At 33.9% G+C, this 16,644-nt stretch overlaps 1 protein-coding gene across 12 annotated transcripts in view; it reads right to left on the reverse strand.

Moving 5' to 3' along the window:
* The window catches only part of LOC125059143 (calcium-dependent secretion activator), a 55,919-nt gene that overhangs the window by 30,146 nt on the left and 9,129 nt on the right, over positions 1–16,644 (reverse strand). For 7 of the 12 annotated variants that reach the window (XM_047663397.1, XM_047663398.1, XM_047663393.1 and 4 more), the window contains exons 2-10: positions 15,326–15,402; positions 7,787–7,873; positions 6,960–7,053; positions 6,003–6,111; positions 5,220–5,387; positions 4,209–4,384; positions 2,726–2,826; positions 842–850; positions 259–416 (exon numbers count right to left, since the gene is read on the reverse strand). In XM_047663397.1, coding sequence (XP_047519353.1) covers positions 259–416; positions 842–850; positions 2,726–2,826; positions 4,209–4,384; positions 5,220–5,387; positions 6,003–6,111; positions 6,960–7,053; positions 7,787–7,873; positions 15,326–15,395 — 972 coding nt within the window. In that variant the 5' untranslated portion in view covers positions 15,396–15,402. The remainder of the gene's footprint in view (positions 1–258; positions 417–841; positions 851–2,725; positions 2,827–4,208; positions 4,385–5,219; positions 5,388–6,002; positions 6,112–6,959; positions 7,054–7,786; positions 7,874–15,325; positions 15,403–16,644) is intronic. The other 5 variants (XM_047663400.1, XM_047663399.1, XM_047663392.1 and 2 more) reach the window with 3 other exon arrangements.

The raw sequence follows: 16,644 nt of genomic DNA on the forward strand, positions 1-16,644 counted from the left end.
CGGAATAAATAATAAAAAACCAACCAGGAGTGTCCAATTAAGAGCACGCAAGTACAGTAAGTTCATAACGCAAGTTGCATTACGGTAAATAAATTTAAAAAAAATATTACTTTTATTACTGTTGTTTATAATAATTTAAAAAATCTAATCATTATATGTAGCAAAAGCTTTGTATTTGTTTTTCTAGCAGAAATAAAAGGCTTGAAAAACGAAAAAGAAAGTTAAACAGAAACAATGTTCCAACTCGTAAAAACTTACCAGGAGAGCATTAAACAACAGCTGATGTTCAAACTTCTTGACGCCCAGTATCTGTTGAAACATGTCATACAGCTGTTCCTTGCTGAGGATGCACTCTGCGTTCAGGCTTTGCTGCTGAGCTCGTGATGGCCGTTTGGATTCATCGTCTCCTGGTACACCTGATGGTCGATGAGTGTATATTTCATGACAGACGGAGAAAGAAGGGTAAAAGGAAGGATAAGAAACGTGTCGAATTAATAAAACTTTGTGTAAAACTATGTCATTTATGTTTTTCTTACCTAAATCCTTATGTATTATATTTTTAGTTGCATAATAGTGATAATTTAGTAATATGTTAATAAGATCTTGTACTTACAGACATCTTGTGCTTAAAATTGTAACATAAGTGTATCGTATGAGTTATCAAAAGCAAGAAATTGTCTTATTTAAAAGCAAATATTTAAAACTAATGTGTACTGTAGTCTGTACTGGTGATGTGTAATAGATAAAAGATAAGAAAAAGAATGAATGATCAAAATCTACAACATCCAGACAGCAACATCACAAGACAAAAGCCGAATGATAAAGGAATGATAAATGATACCTGGTATTCCTGGGGTGTGAAAGAGGCATCGTGAAAGAGTAGGACAGAAACACACACAGTGAGATAGCAGGCGGCACACATTGTCAAAACATTTAACATTCCGAATTCAAATATCGAACAATCCGCACTTGTTCATATTTGAATATGGAATTTAAAACTACTTGGCTGTTTTGTTATATCTTATTTATATTTCGTTCAATAAACACACCAAAGAAAATTCTACATATAGTAATTATATTTGTCGTTGAATTTCATTAATTAGTTTTGCATTAACAGTTCTTGGGAATAAACTAGTTAAACTATTCGTTATTATTAAATATCGTTTAGTATCTAGATATTGTAATCCGTTTTGTTTTATACAATATGTAACAAACCAACGGAGTATATACTTCAAATATTGTAATACTATAAAAGTGTAAGAGATCTTAACTAATTTGTCTTTTTTTTATAGAACAGGGGGCAAACGGGCAGGAGGCTCATCTGATGTTAAGTGATACCGCCCATGGACACTCTCAATGCCCGGCTTGCGAGTGCGTCGGAGCCTAAAAGTTAATCTTGCAAATGTGATCATGCGTTCAAGTACTGATGAAATGTTTTTTCGTATTTATTAGCAATTTACTTTTGTTTTCTCGAAGGAAAACTGACGGTATTTAAGGGTAAAAAATTTCCCTATCAGGCAGAAGTTTGCCGGCCTATGAAGAAAAATTATTAAGGAAATATATGAAGGGACCAATACTCACAAAGCATCACTGGGGAAATCTATCCACCCTCTTATCACCTACAAGCTTAAAAGAATCGAAGGTAGTGACATAGGAGTGTATCCTAAGTAAACTACTATTCAGACAGTATATTTTGAATTGTTACATATTGTATGCTACTATGTTTACCTGTTGCTCGGAACATCTATTAGCACACGGAAATGAGTTACACACATTCAAAGGCAAGTTGCAGACTCAAGCATAACTCCACACAGCTTCATGCTAAATAGACACTTGACTGTTAATCTAAAAGTGTTTTGGACGAAAAGCAAACAATCGTAAAATAGTATTCTGAACTTATTTTTGCAAGGATCAAAGTATCAATATTTGAATTAAGATTTAAAAATGGAATACGATAATTTATTTATATTTTTTTAAGGAATTAGCAAAAAGGTTAGTCGACATAGTCAGACATGCCTTAAAAAGCTTAGCAAGCTACTTGCCTATTAGAAAAAAAACAATTATTCACGAAAAAGCTACCGAAATCTAAGGCCCAGACCTGTAGCGCCACTGTTTTTTTTATTGTAAACGTTTCATAGATATCTGTGAAAACATCGTAGTGATAAAGTCAATGTTGACGTTAAGTTGAGACAAAATTCTTGGAAATTGATTTAGGTGTTTTTTCTTTATTTCACAATTTACGCTCTCCGCCCTTGACTTGCGAACTGGTAGTAAATGTTAATTTACAATCAAATTAACTTCTTTTTTGACGTTCATAAGTATACTTGTTTACCTATATGAATAAAGATATTTTGAGTTTGAGTTTATACGTATCACGTTCAACATCACTATACTATATTTAAAACAAATTATATTTAAATAAAATTTATTTTGATTGACCATTGAGATTTCTATATATTCTATATAATTAATTATTAATTTACTTATTATTATTTCTATATAATAATAAGTAAATTAATAAATTACCATATTAATAAGACTTTTAACTCTTAACTGTCTTTATGCATAAAGGTTTCTTAACTAACTTCAAAACTATGTACCAATGTTATCAATTCGATAAAAGTAATTGCTTGCTCACAAATAGAACACAAATGTTACACAACGTTTGTTTCTCGTCCAAAACACACTATATCTATGTAAATTTCCTGATAAACTATGTACTCACCCGTTCCCTTCATTATACAATCTAGTTTCGCCAGCCACGTCGTCACTACAGTGTCTTTAGTGAGACCGTCGATTTCGGCTTGCGATTTAAAAATGCACTCACTGAAAAAAATTACAATAGATTTATTTATTTCATTTTTGTTACAAGTATGAGAATCTGATATTTATTAAAATATGTTATAGAAAGGATATACACGAGTTAAGAAGGAACTAAAGTAGGCGCAGCGCTAACCAGATCCATGCAACTTCCTCACAATCGAGTTGCCCACAATATTGCATACAACTCACGAGGGGACTCTTTCTAGTAAAGAGTCACGTCTAGTACATAAAGAAATCGCATGGGGCCGCCAAGCGTCCGCGAATATACACTGTAACTACATAATTGTAGAATATTGTAGGAAAACACCTAATGATTATTTTTCAAATAACTATTGACAAGAACTGACAAAGCTTTGCTTTTGTTAAACAAGCGGACGTAATACACCTCATATTACGTCCTTTCATCACCTACGCATTTTGGACTAGAGATGCTGTTGATGATGGGGATGGGCCATATGAAAAAAATATTTTCTATTCGATAATAATAATCTATTAGTTTTTTTAAAGTTGGGGTATTTATTAAACGTTTGTTACACATTTTAAATGTGAATTATTTTTTATCGCGAAATTAATCTTTAATAATATTTGATTTTAATGTATCCAATACAGATGCGAGAATGAGTAATTAATGTAATTATTACATAAAAATATATGTTACGTTTTGATAGGAATGAATAGAACAACAGAATGAACCAAGACATTTTGCGCTTTTCCCAACAATTGACACTGGATTTGGGCTATGGCAAGACTCCAAATCCATTTCAGATTGTTTATTAGTGATTATTTTTCCGACCCTAATGTCGGCCAATAGAATTGCACCATTCGACGTCACGTGGTACAACCTACATGGTATTATATTTAAAATTTTTTGTGAAAATTTTCTCTGGTCGTTGCTTCAAGAAAAGTATTAAGTAGTTGTTTTATTCATTATGAAATTCTTATTTGTTAACTGTACATTTCGTCTCATGGTGCAATTCTATTGGCCGACATTTGGGTCAGAAAAATAATCCCCCGAATACCACTCGAGCTTCAAAATTATCGGGTATTTCCCGATAGGTTCGTTGCAAACAATTAATATAGTCGTCATGACGAAGCTCTTGTGGTATTACATATGACTATAAACCTACACAAATCATTTTATTAATTCTGAGTTTAAAAATTCAAATTAAATACACATATTATAATGATTTAAAAAACAGTTCTCCATGTCAGTATTAGTATTCGACGGGCAAAGACATTACTTCCGTTATAGTTTTTCGTGTGTGTACACACAAGTTATTTTACACCATAACACTTTTTAAATACGTGTAATATGCATACTTACACTATATTTTTCATACTGACAAATAGTTTATTTAAATGTACACAAATATACAAGTACGTACTTCACTCTCTTCTCGATATTGTTCCTGAATACTTCGCGAAAGTCGTTATGGGTACAGGCACCAGCTTTCACCATTTGCTCCACCCTTTCAGACTTTAAGAAGATATCGAAGTACGCCTGGACGGCATTTTGGAATGCCTCATCTGCTAATATTTGAGTTTCTCCTTTGAGGAATGCCTAAAACAATATATCCTTAGTTTAGTACTTAGTCTTAGCTTTCTGTTTATCTTTATAATTATAATTATATTTTATTATAATTATATTTTGGTTACAATTATTGTTAAGTTACTATTTCATTAAACCATTGGAAGAGCGGAGTACCCTGATGTACAGGTCTCCCTAGACTTAGTTCAGGGGCTCCAATATCTGCTAAAAATTTAACTTGTTATTGAATTTTTTTTTCTTTTTTAATTTGAATATTTAATAAAAGAAATGCATTTTTCCTATGATAAACGCGATTAGATGTTTGGAGTGCTTTGCAAGCTCTCTCTGCCTCTTCTACAACATTTACCATGGAGAGTGTTCAGAGGAGTTGTTCGGATTAATACCTGCAGCTGAGTTTCATCATCGGACGTCAACGCAAAATACGAAATACCACCCCTATCACCTGAATGTGGAACTGATGTACTTCCGAATCAATTTGACTAGGGTGTTTCAAGAAAAGAGCATACCAATTCTTAAAAGGCCGGCAACGCAATTGCATGCCTTCTGGCAATGTGAGTCCATGGGCGTTTCACTTAAAATCAGGTGCCCCCTATTATAAGCAAGGCTATTAACAATCTCGGGCATTAAAATCAAATCGGCAAGTCTCAGTAGATCAGCCGCTGTAGCCGAATCGGTTTTGAACTGCGGCCTTACCCTGTAACTTCCAATAGCGACATTTTTGTACGCAAGTTCTATGTTGGTAAATATCCGTAGCCCTGATGTCGTAACCTTGGAATCGCGTGGAACAAATCTTATTATTAAAATTGCTAATGGAAGTTACACAGTAAGGTTTCTGTTTGGTACATACCTGAAATCTTGCTTGGATTGTCTCCAACTGGTGCATAGTGACCTTCGTGTGACGTCTAGTCATATCCGTAGGCTGTTTAGCATTGAACGGATGTGCGATACATCTGGACACAAATACGTAGAGTTGCAGTCTTCTCTTTTTGTCCTCTTCTAGCTTCTCTATCTTTTCCTGTAATTTTAAAGGTTTGAGCACTAGGGTTATTTGTATCTAGGGGATGTGTGCAACGGCGAAGGTTGTTTGCGATAAGGGCCAGTCTGTTGCACAGATTCCAGTTAAGAAAGATGTTACCGACTATCGACGTCTTTATATGTTCTCAGAGTGAGTTTAGAGTAGAGATATTCTGTATATTATGTAATTAATTAATATTATATTTTTTTGTTGACAATATTGCATATATTTTTGTAAATAAATTATAATATGAATAATATTAAATCGCGCTTTGAGTCAACTGTAGTTTCTTCTACGTTTTTTTAACCATTAACGTATTGACTTAATTTCGTATAATTCAATTTGTTAATAAATATTTTTGTTTGTTGTATTGTTAAGAGCATTACAATACTGTATGAACTTACTTTTAAGCTGAATTTATGGTCAGTTAGAGAGTTAGAGAGCACATTTATTCTTCCTAGTTAAGTGTTCTGTTCATTCTAGTAACAATTACTCTTATGCTATCCAAATTAGATAGAAATGCATGCGCTATCATCAGTCTAAATCTTTCGAGGTTCTGAGTTATTATTCGCCTGCCTATGGTCCATATAAGAGTAAGGGCATTTTAAGCGTTACCTGTGGATCTTGATCTTTATCCGAATGACTGGTCCCAGATGGACTTGGAGATGGAGCAGGAGCCTCACCGGAACTGGCACTTCCGGTTGATGTCCTGCGCAAGAACGATCTAAACGATCGACAGCGTTAAAGTTTAATGACAGTGAAATAAAATACATATATTGACCGGCTGCGACCTTGGAATCGCTGTTGGAAGTTACGTGATAGCCTTCCTGATATTCATAGATCTTGAACCGTAGAAACTTGATTCGTGGATAAATGGATTTATATATTAAAATAGATTTTTGTTTTATGTTTTTGATATCCTTATTTCACGATTATGGCTTACTGACATTCGCTTCGGTCAATATTTGCTTATGTTATGCGGCTTTAAAGCATTTGACTGACTAACACTTACTCTGCTCAAAATACTACTAATCTAAAAACAATGTTTCGTGAAACGAAATGGTTGACAAATGATCCTGAGTCAGACACAGCCTTGCGATTCTGTAACTCACTTTTTAAACTCTCACAGCGGTTTTCGCAGCGGCGGTCGCGCTTAAATCAGTCGTAAAGCAGTCATTTTACGATTTGGCATTCTAATAAACAATAAACTACAAGTTTACCTTATCAGAATGCCGAAAACCGCTGTGAGAGTTCGAAAAGTGACTTACAGAATCGCACGGCTGGTTTCTGAGACCAAAAGGTTGTATTTTGATATTTTTTTATTGTTATTAATTAAAACAAATCTCGTCTTATATTTCATTGAAATAGTGCGTAACTACTTCTTCAACGAATACCAACACACATTTATTATCTACATCATTTTAAAAGTTATGCTTTGAGTGTGTATAATTGCGTAACTAAGATTTCTATTTAAGAAAAAAAAATGTTGCTTTGTTAAAGCGGCGTATAGTTAAAAAAGGTATTACCGAACAGTTTATCTAGAATATGTAGGTCTCAAGGCCTACTACTTACGCATGTTGTGGGGGTGCTAACGCCTGAGCCTCCCTCTGTCGAGTCGCGGGGTGAAGGGGAGCTGCGTGGGGGGCTGTTGTAAGAGGACTTGCGCCTGTAGAGCAATCATAAAAAACCTTACTGTTCTTTGGCTCGTGGTTTTGAGCTCAAATTGTTTCTTTTATAATTAGGTTCCTTTATATTGGTTCTTAAACGTGATTTCTTTATGAAGTTTTTTTCTATATGAGTAACTAATCATTGAGATAGAAACGTACACTTTGTAGCAAAAAACTCTAAGCGTTGCACGTTGCATATCAAAGTGAATCACATAATAGATCTATTCCATAATAATAAAGTTTGTTTTTATTCTTTGAACTCTTAAAAGGTGGAAAGGTGGTCTCATGGACAGAACATTAAAAAAAATAGCACGGAAAAACCTGATAACCAGTGTTTATTCTGGAAAAGCGAATAGTCTCTGTTGCTATGTAGCTACTTAAAAGGTAAAAAAATTAAGGCAAATTTAATTGAGGAATGCTTAGTAAATATATTATAAATCATATTACTACCATCACTGATCACAGTTTATTATTAATAATAACGTGTAGTAAAAGTCTCTTTCTGTCAAATTGAGTATATGCTGTGACGAAAAGAGACAGCACTGTGTAGAGTTAATAAAAAATAATACTCGAAGCTTTTTGTATTTGAAGTGAAAAGAGATTAAACTCATCAACCATATAAAGCTGTACTAACACTAGCATTATTATAAACGAACGTTAAGAAATATTTTTGGACCATTCAAAAATTAAATTAAATTAAATTTTATAGATAAATTTAGAAGTATTACTTACCTGGCAGCCCAGCTGTAGATCCTCGTGGTAGCTCTGGTTTTCCCCGCACTGATGGCCTTCCACCTGCCAAGCCTCCTGGTGGTACAACTGATAACAATTTTTATATAAAATATACATATAAGTGTGATATTCATAAAAGATATATATGCTATAGGTTGATATACATATTCGAATGGTACCTTACGAAAAAATGTATTACCAAGATAATCTGAGTTCAGTTTTTCCCAAGAGACGTACAAATCTTTATATATATAATTCTTCTGTGAGTGTGTATGTCACTGAACTTCTCTCAAACGACTGGACCGCTTTTGATGAAATTTTTTGTGTGTGTTCAAGGGGATCTGGGAATGGTTTAGATTCACAAATCAGCCCGCCAGATGGCGCTGCAGTCGGTACTTTCATACTTTGCTTTACTAATCGCTTGAAATATCATGCAGGACAACGTCTGTCGGGTCCACTAGTTCATATATATTAATTTAACCTGTAGTAACCATAATTTGACCTGTTGCCACACCCACTTAAAGAAACCCAACCCTTAAAGATCTGGGCCTTAGCTTCCTGTAGGCATGGTCACCAGGGTCAGACCCTGATGACCTGCCTGAGCCACTTCCCTTTACCGTACGAGCGGGTGTTGAATGCGGAAAAAAACAGAAAGTCTATTGACCGGGGATCGAAATCACTACCTTAGAGAAAAGAGTTGCTTAACAAAGCTGCTTTTTATTCACGCTACAAGACATGAAAATCGATAAAGAAAATTTACATAAACAGGTATTTAAAATTCATAAATTATTCCGATTATGCAACCTACTAAGCTACTATTATTTATTTAAAAGGACCACATATTTTCTTTGTTAATAAAAGCTAAACTGACTTTAATTAAACTCAGGTACGGGCCACGCAACATGAAACGTAACAATGAAACGTATTTACGTTTACATTGTCTAGCGAAAGTTTCTTTCTGTGTGCGCATTTAACATTCGCTCGAACGGTGAAGGAAAACATCGTGAGGAAACCGGCTTGCCTTTAGGCCCGAAAAGTCGACGGCGTGTGTCAGGCGCTGTGGCTGATCACCTACTTGCCTGTTAGGTAGAAAAATTATCATGAAACAGATTCAGAAATCTGAGGCTCAGACCTAAAGAGGTTGTAGCGCCACTGATATATTTTTTTATTGTCGAGAGAAAAAACATTATATTTTCTAGAAAAACAAAATGAGAGTATATTCATGCAATGTTTTTAATGTCGCTCTGAGCGCTAACGACCTCTTATACCTGGCCTAGATGTCGAGACGAATTTAATTTCTTGTTATTTTAAGCTTTGCTAAAAATACTTCAATATTGCTACGAATACGTAAAATCAAACGTAATCGAGTTTGTAAGTATGGATGGATGTTTGTTACTCTTTCACGTCCTAATTATAATTAGCCAAGTCCAATTTAAAACATAAAAGATTTGTAATTCATATGGTCAGTATACGATGTTGGTTAGCTAATTACGTAATAACTTAATACAGAAGGTCCCTTAAGAATAAATTAGCCTACTTGGATCTCACAACTTTTTACGGTAGAAGAATTGCGCTGCGAGGTATTTTTACAAGTTATGTTTTTGATGGCTTATTGTTATTACCATATTCGGGTAGCGACGGCCTTGGTTGAATAGAAGACGATAGACCATCGTGATTAAGATTTTTCTTCTGCAGACTAGGAGATATGTGCGTAGACCAAGGTTGTTTGCGTAACCAAGAGCCAGAAACAGTCTGTTGCACAGAGCCCCGTTAACAAATACGTTTCGCTGAATTCTTTATCCGACACAATAGTAATTTTATATGTTCGCAGAGTTCATAGTAGTGACATTGTGTATCCTGTATTTAAAATTAAATTAGTTTCATAATCGTAGGTCTAGAATACGAACTACCACCCGTATCACCTCGACTTCCGTCGTTCCACAACTGAGCGGTAATTTGTCGCGCACCACCACTATATGGAACCAGCTGCCCACTAAAGTATTACGAGCCAATTCGATTTACGTTCCTTCAAGAAAAGAGCGTAACAATTCTTAAAAGGCCGGCAATTCTTTTGCCAATGTGTGTCCATGAGCCCCTTAATATCTGGTAAGCCTCCTGCCCATTTCCCCCTGTCTTAAAAAAAAAATTTAATGTTTGATTTCGCCATTATCGTATTAACTTAGTACTAAGGATAGTGTATGTATTCTAGTGAATAAATATGTAGTCCTCTTGACATGACACGCGAAGGCACGCGATATGTCATGACGCTTATCAAATTACAATCAAACGATTACTTCCATCCAACCCATCATATATTAATATCGAAAACTAGTGTAATTTTTTTAATTCCAAAGCTTACAATACCAACCTAAAAGGTTTTAGTCAACATAGGATGTGGTTGCTTGGCTCCATCGATTTAAGATGTAGTATTATTTGTAAGGTATAAAAAAAATCCTCTTGGTTTGTTGTACGTTTTCATTTAAATACAATCGGTATTATGAGGAAATAAGTTTATAAGGAATATAAGATTTGTACTGTGGTAGTTCTTCAGGTACTTTAGTAGTTTTTTTTTGGTTTTGTCTGTCCCTTTAGTTTATTAATAATATATTAAGGAATAATATACATTATACAATCACAGACAAATCATAAAAAAAAATAACAGTGTCGATATACTTGATCTTATTTCCCACTTTCGAGACACAATAATATTCTAGAAAATTTGTAACGTGTGTCAAGTTCCATACAATTTCGATGGGCACGTATATGACAAAACCATTTGTCTAGGGACTAAACCGTAACTATAGCTAGCAACATCACTTATGTTCACCGCAGACAGGCTCTCACGTGAGGATACTTAAGTCACTTCTCGCTACATAGCTAATGCCACCCTTGAAATAGCCTCTGAAATTCCAAAAGATTTAATAATTTGTAATTTATACTTTACTACAAAAAACAGCAGAACACTTAACGGATGTACCAAAAAGTTTGAGTTTTCGTAATCCCATGGAGGCTTAAACATATTTATATAGTACTAGCTGACCTGGCAAACGTCGTTTTGCCATATATATCATTTATAATAAAAAATAGGGGTTGATCGTAGAGGGGTGAAAATTAGGGGTTGTATGTATTTTGGCATGCTGTATCATAAAAAAATAAAAACAAAAATTGTTGTCTAAAAATTAAAAAAAAAATTAGGGGTGGACTACCCTTACAATATAGGGGGATGAAAAATAGATGTTGTCCGATTCTCAGACTTACTGAATATGCACACAAAATTTCATGAGAATCTGTCGAGCCGTTTCGGAGGAGTTTAACCACAAACACCGCGACACGAGAATTTTATATACATATTATAGATATAAAAAATCTACTGATCTACCGATAAGATATACAACACGAAAGCAATTATTGTTAATGCATTTATGTAATACGTAATAAATGTATGAATGATAAGTGTTGGCCTTGTGGCTTTAGCGTGCGACTGTTATCCCTGAGGTCGTAGGTTCCATCCCCATTCGAACGGTGAAGGAAAACGTCGTGAGGAAGCCGGCTTGCCGTACCTAGTCCTATAATGGCGACGTGTATCAGGCACGGGAGGCTGATAACCTACTTCCGTATGAGATTGACAAATGATCATGAATCAGATACTGAAATCTGAGGCCTTGATCTAAAAAGGTTGTAGCGCCATTGATTTATTTATTAATAAATGTATGTATGTGTTTGTAAGTTTTTATACAAACAAGTTTTTATACCACACAACTAGTATTAAAAATATAAAAAAAATTTAAATTTTAAATATTGTTCGTATTGTCTATCGTAAAAAGGACATAAATAAGATGTTCTTTTGCTACTCTATTTATGTTCGCGACCTTTATATATTTCTGAAGTATTGTTGTTTCCCCTGTGACTCATAAATCTGATAAGTTTTTGTATACCGTCGTATACCTGTTTAGCATACTTCTGTACAATTTTAGCTTGTTAAAGAATACTACGAATTAGACTCGTAGATTTATTTAAATTGTCATAAACCCATTTCAATTATCTTAAATATAAAAATGAAACCCGTTTTCCGTTGTCACGACATAACATGAAAACGGTTTGACCGATTTGTCTGATTTTTTTTTAATAATATACCTTGAAGTACGAAGATGGTTCTTACGGAGAAAAATTAAAATAAAATTGAGTGAATCAGTCTAAAAACAACACTTTTCTATATTCCCATACAAAATATTCGTAACTTTATTATTAACTTAAAAGTGAATTTGAACTTTAATACCATAGCATAAAGTTCAAGTGTTAGTGGAGGGGTTCCGGTAAGGTAATTTTTTATTTTTTCACATAATGTATTTGTTGTCTTATCAACTTTCTTTTTTTTATCTTACTAGCTAGAGTGGTGTCCTGAATAGCAGAATAAGTATTTAAAAAAAATAAAGAATCGACTGTTAGGCGGTACGATGTTCGCCAGGCCAGCTAGTTTTGAATAAAAACATAACTTTTACTGGCGTAAGTCTGATTCATTCGTCCACAGAAGATTAAAGTATATCATAGCTTTTTGTTTCTTAAAAGCATTTAATTCGGCATATACGAATCTGTATTTATAGAATGTATGTCTCCAAATACAGCTATTAAATCGGTAGTAAAACGCAAAGCCCCTAATTAAATTTTGTCTTAGTGGTTTGTTCGTTCACCAGTGACTCATAATTAATGCTATTATCGTAATTATCGCTTGTATTATATTTTTAGAAACAACCAAAGCCCAGCCTAGATTTGACTAGGCTTTCATTGGTAAAAAATATATTTTGTTTCCTTGGTATTATTTCCTTTTGCTTTACAACTACATATGTAATACATGTATTTTTGCACTACTTGCCTACCTTATGTAATTTTAAACATATTTTTTTCTTTTCTCACAGTAGTTGCCTGGAAGAGATCGCTCGAAAGTGATAAGGCCGCCAGTTGCCTTTCCTTTACATGTAGTTTTGTTAATTTTTGTATTATAAAGCAACAAAGTGTGAATAAATAAAATATTAACGATTTAAATTGGCGCCTGGTATATAGTACCGGTGACCCCAGAGCTGATGATTTTCTCAACGAATAAGTATCGCAATACAGCTGGATGATTTTTATTTATTTATTTTACCAAATATATATTATATATTACTACACAAACATTTTAAAGAGGAAAGATTTCATTCATTCATAATTAGAACCCTACGTTATCCTTGTATGATGACCATGTTCTCTAGATTACTTTCATAAAAGTTAGGGTTCTATATAAAATACGATAGGTGTGAAAAAGACCATTAAAGATGGCTAAATCGAGTACGCTGCAGAAACTATTGACAATAGAACAAAAATTTACTTTTATAGAAGACATCAATATCTACAAAAAATCCGCGATAACTAACAAAATTATACCTTTTCCATTTAAAAGTATATATAACATCGTGCTACGAAGGAACCGGGTGGAGCGGCAGAGCACAGCAAATTTTATAATAAATTAACAGAATTATGGAAACAATCAAAATATTACTCACGAACACGCGCCCAAGTTCTTTGACATGAACGTACTCGAAGGACATTACAACAAACGCCATGTTATGTTTTCAATTTGTCTCGGCTACGTCACAAACGGAATAGTTGAATAGCCAAGGGAAAGCTACCGTTCGAAGTCTAACTATTTTGACAACAAAGAAATCGTTGAATGCAAAAAAGAAAAATCTGTATTAGAAAAAGAAAACGTTTATTTCAGACTAGTGTTAGTAATTGCATAAATTTTTATTTTATTTGAATGCTATGGCGTATAGTCTGTTATTTTCGTCTGCCGTCTTTTGCTGCACCAGTAATTATGTTTTTGGTACTTATTTTATTCATATCTCGCGATATTGAGGCATTTTCGTGATAAGGCAGATGCAAACAATCCCAATTTGTAAACAAAAGAACGGATTTCATAGAAAGTTTGGTACGTTGACGCCGACAGTCGAGTTTATTACGGGTTGGGACAATAAAGCGACAAAAGAACGGTTAATTAAGGGTGGGTATAACGCTACGAACCTATAAACTTTAAAAAGAAATACATATAAAATGCTAAATGATTGTAACTTTAAATTTACTGCCAGTTCTCTATTCAAGGGCGTAGAACGGACGAGAAGAACTGGCAATAAACTCTCCGCCACTCTTTATATCGCCAAGTTTTATGTTTTACACAATGTACTGCAACCATTACACCATGTTCCACATGACATCTTAATTAATTGTATGGAAGACAAGCTAAACCAACCAAAGCCGAGGTGTCGACGCTTTAGAGTGTTTGTCGTTAAATCGATCGTTACATGGAGTTTACACTGTATATTGAAAAGTCCATATAGCATTGTATCGTATTATTAATTAACGCACGTCGGAAACATGCTGAAGTTCCTTTGTTATTTCCGGAAGGGAAGTAATTTTTCCCTTACAACAATGCCAAGGTAATTGTTCTTTATAAGTGGAAAAGGTGAGCTAACAAGGTTGAATTTTTATAGGATGTTATATTATTTTCCCCGTACTAGGCTATCTAAAGTTAGTAATGCTTTTTTGGGAAAAGGGATACTCTTCTTTAATAAAATCCCAGAGGCTCTTTTATCTCTGCCTTTTAACAAATTTAAGAAATGTATTAAAGAAAAGCTGTGTAAAAAGCGTTACTATAAAGTTAACGATTATCGAGTTGATAAAAGGGTCTAGGACTAGTGCTAGACAGGCTACTTCTAATTAATTTGCGATATTTGTTTTAAAATAAGTGTTGTTTAATGATTTGCTAAAAAAAGAGTACCGAGAGTTTTTTACGCCGGCTTTTTCTCTCGGCCTACACCCTCTGTCTTCTTTGCCGATGAGTAGGGATGCCTACAGATTCAAATTTAATGACGTGGAATAAGTGATACCTGTATCTTATGTTCCATAATAAACATATTTTATTTTTTATTTTATTAAATATGTAATAGTTACATATTAACAACATATAACGGGTAAATTTGCATTAATAACTTTGTTCTATTGTCAATACTTTTCGAAGCATACGCGATATAGCGATATTATTGGTTATTTTATTCACTCCTTGGGTTACTTTATCGAAGTTTTCATATGGATCTCTCACTTTTTCATATTCTATGATCCTATGTTCATCAGTGATGGTAAAGGATTGTAATGAAAATAGTTTTAAAATGGCTCGGAAGTGCGTTACCGGCTTTTTAGGAAACGTTATGCTCTTTTCTTGAAGGACCCTAAGTCGAATTGGTTCGGAAATACTTCGGTGCGTAGCTCCACATAGTGGTGTTATATGTTATATACATTTTACCGATATTGACATACAAATATAATAAATACAATATACAGTCCAACAGCTGGCAAAGTTTCCACTGTAACAAATTGTTTGAGGGTAGATGTTACTCTACCCGGAAGAATTCGCACTGATTCATATATATTTTTTTAATTACATTTTATTTTTTCTGGCTTTTTTAAAACGACGAGGTTTCTCATAGGTTAGGCTTCGGTTAAAATAATTACCTGGTAATTTGGAGGGCTGCTTCTTGTGTTCATCGTCACTATCTTCTTCAGATGAGCTGGGATCAATCATGGTGATACTATAACAAAAAAAAAATATTATTCAATAGTTGCCTGGCATGACTTAGACCCAAAAAATCGTCGGCGCGTGTCAGGCACTGAAGGCTCACATTTTTATAAAAAGGAAATTATCACGAAACATATAGAGAAATCTGAGGATGTAGTGCTGGTTTTTTTAGTTGTGGATGACTCCAGGTCTTATGTTAACTCCCGTAAATAAAACAACTATGACCTACTAGCTGTTCCCTGCCACGCTTCGCTGTGGCACATTGTGATTGAATGGTTGAGAAATGAGAAATAAAACAAAGAAACATTTCATATAAGTTTAATTTTGCAATACTTGTGGAAAAAAAATGAAAAAAAAAATAAAAAAACAATCCTTGATGCGGATTATACATCATGCTAAAATTACAGCTCGAAAGGTGCAGAACTTTTTGAGATTTGAAGCGTACACAAACCAACATAGCATTTATATATATATATATACAGTCAAAACCGGTTATAACGACATTGAAGGGACCGTATAGTTGCCGACGTTATATCCGATAGTCGTTATAAGCAATGTCATATACACAAGTGCAGTACATATGTATGTACATTGTACATAGTTATATTATCATTGTTATCGATGTAGAATAGGTAGGTATGGGTTATAATATGGTATGTTAATATTATAATATGTAAACGAGTCAAAAAAGAAACAAAAATATTTATTACGAAATAATTAGGTACAAAAGTAATCAGTCATTTTGGTCTGTTTTTTTTTTTTAGCCCAGTCTCAATATTTTTTGCATTTTACGTTTCATACTCCTCAAGGTATGAGTATCACCAGTATCAAACTGTTCGTTAAAGGCAACAAATTTTTTTAAGAGCCTCGGAAATCGTTGTTGGCTGAAACTTCGTTGGGAGAAAGTGCGTAGGTAATAATATGCCTAAATATTCAGTCAATGCTTATAAATAAGATTTAAAATCGTTTGTATTGTTTTGTTTTGCTGAAATAAGAAGCGGTTGGTCGTTATAGCCGATGAATATCGATAAAATTTCGTCGTTGTAAGCGATATGTCGCTGTATCCGATGTTGTTATAAGCGGTTTGTTTACTGAATAGGGATTCGGACGGGATCATACAATCTGGTTGTAATAACCGATAGGTCGTTGTAAACGATGTCGTTATAAACGGTTTTGACTGTATATATAATATATATAGATATGTATAAAAACGATAAGAATTAAATAGAATGTTATCGTGATGTGAAGGTTGCTC

Source organism: Pieris napi, chromosome 19 (assembly GCF_905475465.1).
Source record: "Pieris napi chromosome 19, ilPieNapi1.2, whole genome shotgun sequence".
NCBI lineage: Eukaryota > Metazoa > Arthropoda > Insecta > Lepidoptera > Pieridae > Pieris > Pieris napi.